The 6,142-nt window shown below is 45.8% G+C and overlaps 1 protein-coding gene across 1 annotated transcript; it reads left to right on the top strand.

The window, feature by feature from the left end:
• The first annotated feature begins 313 nt into the window (after positions 1-313).
• On the top strand, positions 314-4,910 carry LOC141004111 (neuronal pentraxin-1-like). The gene is made up of 5 exons (XM_073475610.1): positions 314-814; positions 1,182-1,389; positions 2,108-2,349; positions 2,746-2,925; positions 3,609-4,910. The coding sequence occupies exons 1-5, from the start codon at positions 386-388 to the stop codon at positions 3,828-3,830; spliced, it is 1,281 nt and encodes a 426-aa protein (XP_073331711.1). The 5' UTR covers positions 314-385; the 3' UTR covers positions 3,831-4,910.
• Positions 4,911-6,142: the final 1,232 nt, after the last annotated feature.

Below are 6,142 nucleotides of genomic sequence, written 5' to 3'. Positions count from 1 at the left end.
TTAGCCTACTTTAGTAAGATATTTTCATTTGTGTACTACTTTTACTTCATTAAAAGACTTCGAATGTTCCACCTCCACTGCAGGAGTAGTAGTCCACAAATCCCCTCTACTACACAGACGTGGTGTGTAGGCGCTCTCTGCCTCAGTGGGAACTGACTGTGTGGGTGCTTTGCAAACAGCGTGGACGACCTTAAATAAGGGGCTGGACTCTGTAGGTACAGCAGAACCCGCTGCCTCCCCTCAGTGATGCAGTGAAGCTGCGCTGCCTTATGTCCGCTATATAAAGTGCACACAGCGAGCAGAGCCCACAGCTTCAGTGGACAGCTTCGTGGTGCTGAAACCTCAGAGACGCCACACGTTCACCGGCACACTCCAGCGGCGACACATGACCGGAACCATGGACGGATTCTCGTGGAAACTTTTTCTACTTTCTTGCCTGGTTGTTGTGGAGAGCTCCGCACAAGACTTCGGACAGACGCAGTTTATTTGCACGTCGGTGCCCAAGGATATGGACTTGTGCACGGCCACGATGCAGAACAGCGGTCCGGCGGAGGACCTGAAGACCACGGTCATGCAGCTGCGGGAGACCGTGCTGCAGCAGAAGGAGACCATTATGAACCAAAAGGAGACAATCAGGGAACTAACGTCCAAGTTGAGCCGCTGTGAGAGCCAGAGCCTCCCTGCGGCGGGACCCGGCGGGAGACGGCCGGGGTCCAAGAACACGATGGGGGACGTGTCCCGGGGCACCACGGACACCCTGGCCCAGCTGGGACAGACCTTACAGACGCTGAAACAGAGACTGGAGAATCTAGAGGTAGGCGCGCAGCAGAGGGCAGGGCTGAGCAGGTCAAAAGTTAATTAAATTAGCCCCCCTGCTGTTAATAAGAATGCATTCTCTTACACAGAGCTGCGATGTTGTTCTGGCTCCGTGCATCTCTGCTCGGAGCCACATGTGTTTTAGTGCGTCTTTTTTCTTGAATGAGAAGCATCATGTAAAGTAAACCAAGCGCAGAGCAGCTGCCTTTTGAATAATGTGACGCAGAACATACAAACAAACAGACAGTGAGGTTAGGACAAGCCTGTGAGCTTCACACAGAGCAGTGTGTCAGTGAGTTTAACACCAGACAAAGTATTGAGTGAAGTCCTCTAACCCAGTGTCTGTCTCCCTGTGTCCGCTGCAGCAGTACAGCCGAGGGAACAACACCGCGCAAGCCAACAGCCTGAAGGACCTGCTGCAAAACAAGATAGACGATATGGAGAAGCAGGTTCTGTCCCGGGTCAACACGTTAGAGGAGACCAAACCGGTCTCCAGGAATGACTCCGATCAGCGGAACAGAGTGGAGTCCACGCTCACCTCTCTGCACCACCGGATCACGGACCTGGAGAAAGGTGCGTTTGGATTTCGAGGGCGAACAGAGTGCGAGCACGGGACTTGTATGGCATTGGCTAAACAAGATTAGGTGTAATTTAATTGGTTTTTAAGCTCAATGACGCGCCAGTCTTTAGGAGAAAAAGAACTCTTCAGTATTGGAACCGTTTACGGTGCCGCAACAATCCCGGTGCGCACAGATAGTGTGAGGGAGGAGAGGAGAGCTGCATTGCTTTGCATATCTCAAGACCTGTTAGCGCTTGTGCTTCGCTGAGTTTATGTTTTTCACAGCCAAACTTGCATATGAGCCTGTATGCAAAGGAGGGGGGATGATTTGGCAGGGGTCAGGGGCACAGAAAGTTTGCAGGGTGGGCCTGGCACTGGCGCGTTCTGGAGGCTTGTTCAGCTTTTCTGCACATGCAAAATGCGCGTGCGTATGTTGAATTTCAGAGCTAGGGAGAGGGAGGAGAGAGAGCCCTTCTGTACAGGCGAGAGACAGAAAAGCACAGTGTTTCATATTTTATAAGAGGTTAATATTCTGAACAACCTGTTAACTCCTCAAAAAGCTTTGTTTTTCCTCCATTAAAAGACACTTTAATCATATAAATCCCTTAATCTTCATCACACCCTCCACTTAATCCCTGAATACATAAACCAGATGCTGTAAAATACTCCCTGTTTTTTAAATAGCTGAATGTTAAATATGACACATGTGTAACTGACTGATCTCACCTACAGGTAAAGAGACCAGGCCGACTGATAAGTTCCAGCTCACCTTCCCCCTGAGAACCAACTACATGTACGCCAAAGCCAAGAGGAGCCTCCCTGAGATGTACTCCTTCAGCGTGTGTCTGTGGATCAAGTCCAACGCCTCGCCCGGGGTCGGGACACCCTTCTCCTATGCCGTCCCGGGTCAGTCCAACGAGCTGGTGCTGATCGAGTGGGGGAACAACCCCATGGAGATTCTGATCAATGACAAGGTAATGAAAAAGTGATTATCGTGGATGAAGACATTTCTTTACCTATGCGGGGCACCATTGTGGCTTTTTGCATTTACATGTGGCGTGCTAATGTGCGGAGCATTGTACAGTTAGTGCAGAAAGTTCTTATACTTTGTGCTCGGATGAGTCAGAGTTACCCGACAACTCCCCTGTGCCAGAAGTGGAAGTGGAATAAAAATAGGTGCTAAGGTGAGCAACAGAAGGCCTTTTTATAGAGGACAAGATCCGTGTTAGGGAAAGTGATTCAGCAGGAAGAAGAGAAGGTGTGGAAGGGATGTGTTTTCAGACGGGGAGCGACTCTGCTACTCAAGTGTGATGGGGGGGATTGTTAACGGGTGAGAAAAATATGTGACTGATGTAACGTCTCTGCTGCAGGTTGCAAAGCTGCCTTTCCTCATCAACGACGGGAAATGGCATCACCTCTGCATCACGTGGACCACCCGTGACGGGATGTGGGAGGCTTTCCAGGATGGCGTGATGCGAGGCAGTGGGGAAAATCTGGCACCTTATCACCCAATCAAACCGGAGGGAGTGCTGGTCCTGGGACAAGAGCAGGTGGATACTCATATCAATCAATGATTGCAAATAATAATAATAATAATCCTGAGATGAGTATTCATTTAATTTTGGACAGAGATTAACCATGGGAATATTTATTTATAAGGAGATTGTGGAGGCATCATAGAAGTGCCTAATTAAGGCATTCTAGCCAAATGAGTGTGCAATTTATCATCCCACGGTTGGAAAAAATAACAATGCTTCATCGGGTTGTCTGAATTTTAACAGGGAAACGCTACTTGAGATTTATTTTACAGAGATAATCGGTTTGTGGCAAACATGGAAGGCATATTCACTATTAACAGATCTTTATGTACTCAAGCATTCGGCCAAATTACACTGTTAATTTAAAATCACTTCATGATTCCAGCAAAATATAAGATACGATAACCCATATGCTCCCTTCTTTTTTTTTTTTTTTTTTCAGCTGAAAGGAGCTAAATAGGTTCAGGATTAATGCACATGATGTCACTCATAACAAAACCTCCTCACACAGTTTGTTGGTCAACTGTACATCAACTTAAGGTTTCTTCACAAGAAAAAGTGTGGAGTCGCCTGTTATCTCAACTTGTAAATCCTTCTCCATCCAGATAACCTTTGCAAAATAGGCTGCTGACACTTACACTCTACACAGCTTTGATGTACACTGATGACTAACACTTGTCTGCGTTGTTCCACAGGACACGTTAGGAGGAGGCTTCGACGCGACACAAGCCTACGTCGGCGAGCTAGCAAACTTGAATATCTGGAATAGGAAACTTTCTATCGCCGAGATCTACAACTTGGCGACCTGCAACAGCAAAGCACCGGCCGGGAACGTCTTCTCCTGGACGGAGAGCAACATCGAAATATTTGGCGGAGCGACCAAATGGACCTTCGAGCCTTGCCGTTCGCTCAACTGAACTGCATTTCACCGTTCAAGAAAGGCCTCTCTGTATTTCTGAGCTTTTGTCGTTCATGTCTTCATTTGACGTTTGTTAGAGACTACTTAAGTTATTGGTAAGCTTAAATCTGGGATTTTTATCATTCTTAGGTATTTATGTGCAAAACAACACTTTTCATCTTGAGGGAAAAAAATCTAATTCGTCTCGAAGACCTTGGTGAGAAAGTACTGCTATTTGTTGCTCCTTTTTCTCCCCCTCGGACGTTCAGTTGAAAGCACACCTAAGCTTTTCATTTGGCTTATTTTGGTCTTGGACTGGCAGCTGGCAATCTGCGCCTTATGTTTGGACAATTCACAATCCAAGTGAGGAATTACATAATCACTCCCACCCCCTTCCCCTCTGGTGAGTGGGAGATTACGCTGTCCATCCAATTCTTGTCAGTGTTTGGCGCTGTGAAGTGATGTCTGACGCGGTCCAGCTCCCTGTGAAGACCCCCACCCCACCCACCTACTCTCACTACCCCCACCCCCACCACCCCCACCCCTTCACTCTGCCCCGCCCCTCCGGAACTTGCACTGTGACTGACGAAGAGATCGCCAGGAGAGGAGGGTATGTTGAAGGACACTGCAAAGTCAGACTGTGGTACAAGTCAATTTGTAATCGTTGTTCGCTTCAAGTGTTTCTGTAAGAATGTCGTTAACTTGCCAACATTGCTACAAAGCCTGGGTGCCTTGGGCTGGTACAAATATTCAGCACATTTCAGTATGTTATAAGTTGCAATTTCAATGTTTATTGGTTTCTGTTTTCTTTTCTGAGCTGGGTTGAGTTCCTTGTTCCTCTGGTAAATGTAATTTAATTACAGTTTGTTATCTGACATGATGTGTTTTGGCAGGTGTTTGTACTACTCTGTATTAGGAATGTTACAGTATTTGTATAGTAACAGCATGAATGACAGAGTGCTGTGAAGGCATTGTTGAAATCTGCTTTACTATCTTCTCTGGGTCTGGGTTTTTTACTGTATTGTTATATGCTCCAAGCATGGCAAAACTGAGAGATGAAGAATTTAATTTTTGTAATAAAATTGTGATACTTAAATGTCACAGTGCATTCCTGCTTTGGTTGTGTGCATGAAAGCATGTGAGGGAAAAGAGCACGAGGTTGTAAAGGGAGGGAAGATAAGAAAGGTGACGCAGTGAGAGAGAGAGAGATCAGATACAACATTTTTATCACGTTCAAACTTTACACAGGAGAACTAATTGCCCGATGAGTGAAATGTCCAAAGGCAGTGAAGGTCACAAAGAGGGCGCTCGAGACGAGAGATGAACCGGCGTGGGTGCCTCTTTTCAAGCTGACTCCAGAAAGAGAACCCACTCGCTGCTTTGTTGTTGTTGCTGCTGCTGTGAGATGCAGCGCCCGCACTAAAGACAGCAAGACTGTCGGAGAAGAAAAGTGCTTCGTCATATCAGCCAGTTCAAGTGCCGCCTCATCTAAAACTATAGCCTGACTCTCATTATCAGTCTGTTCAGACCTGTTGCGGTAGCACCTAGATGTTGACAGTTCCTGCATTTAGATGAGACACTTACTCAAGTGTCAAGTGGTGAAAGCAATACATCAGAATAACACAATGTGTCCTTCCACTATAATAACACCTTGAGGTGTTTCACCATGAGACATTTCAGGAAAGCTCCTCACAGGGGTAGCTTTTATCTCTGTTTTACAACAAGTATTTTCTTCATTTAGGAAACCTCTTGGTCCGTTATGTGACGCTGAATAACCTTGTTTTATCTAACGAAGTTCTCTCCTCAGATTCTGCTTCTCAATAAATTAATTGAGCCTTGACTGAGATTTTGCAGGGGAAGGGTTAGGGAGTTGTAGCTATAGGTTCTTGCAGTTTTTCTATTCAACTAACTGTTGTCTAAAGCTTGACTTAGTGGATTTTCTGTCATTTTTCTTGAAGAGTGTTTGCACACAAACCGACAATTAAAATGCCGACAGGGCTCACACTTGAAAATAAACTGTCATCTCTTCCACTTTAATGAACACTTCAAACATGTTCAGCGCTTCATATTCAACCGACATTTCAACCACTTTCAACTTTGATACTGTACGTCGACTTCAACACCTCAACGCATTTTTATGCTCTAACCGACACTTCAAGTGCTTTCGCTGCTTGCATACCAACTGAAACTTTACTGTTTACAGTGCACACACCTGTTTAAACTTCATTGGAAATTTAAATTACTGTCATTGTTTCCAGTTGAATTGACATTTCAGCTGTTTCTTTTTTCTTCCTTGCTCTCGACAGTTCAATGCCTTTAATAACATACACT

The sequence above is a fragment of the Pagrus major genome, chromosome 1 (assembly GCF_040436345.1).
Source record: "Pagrus major chromosome 1, Pma_NU_1.0".
Taxonomy (NCBI): domain Eukaryota; kingdom Metazoa; phylum Chordata; class Actinopteri; order Spariformes; family Sparidae; genus Pagrus; species Pagrus major.
The sequence above is the reverse complement of the archived record's forward strand: the minus strand, read 5'-3'. Positions and strand labels throughout refer to the sequence as shown.

What these genes read in the sequence shown, in the direction of transcription:
- LOC141004111 (XM_073475610.1), top strand. Translation starts at nt 386, where the DNA reads ATGACCGGAACCATGGACGGATTCTCGTGGAAACTTTTTCTACTTTCT. An exon ending in AGAGACTGGAGAATCTAGAG is followed by an intron (nt 815 to 1,181) that starts GTAGGCGCGCAG and finishes TGTCCGCTGCAG; the next exon opens with CAGTACAGCCGAGGGAACAA. An exon ending in TGGTCCTGGGACAAGAGCAG is followed by an intron (nt 2,926 to 3,608) that starts GTGGATACTCAT and finishes GTTGTTCCACAG; the next exon opens with GACACGTTAGGAGGAGGCTT.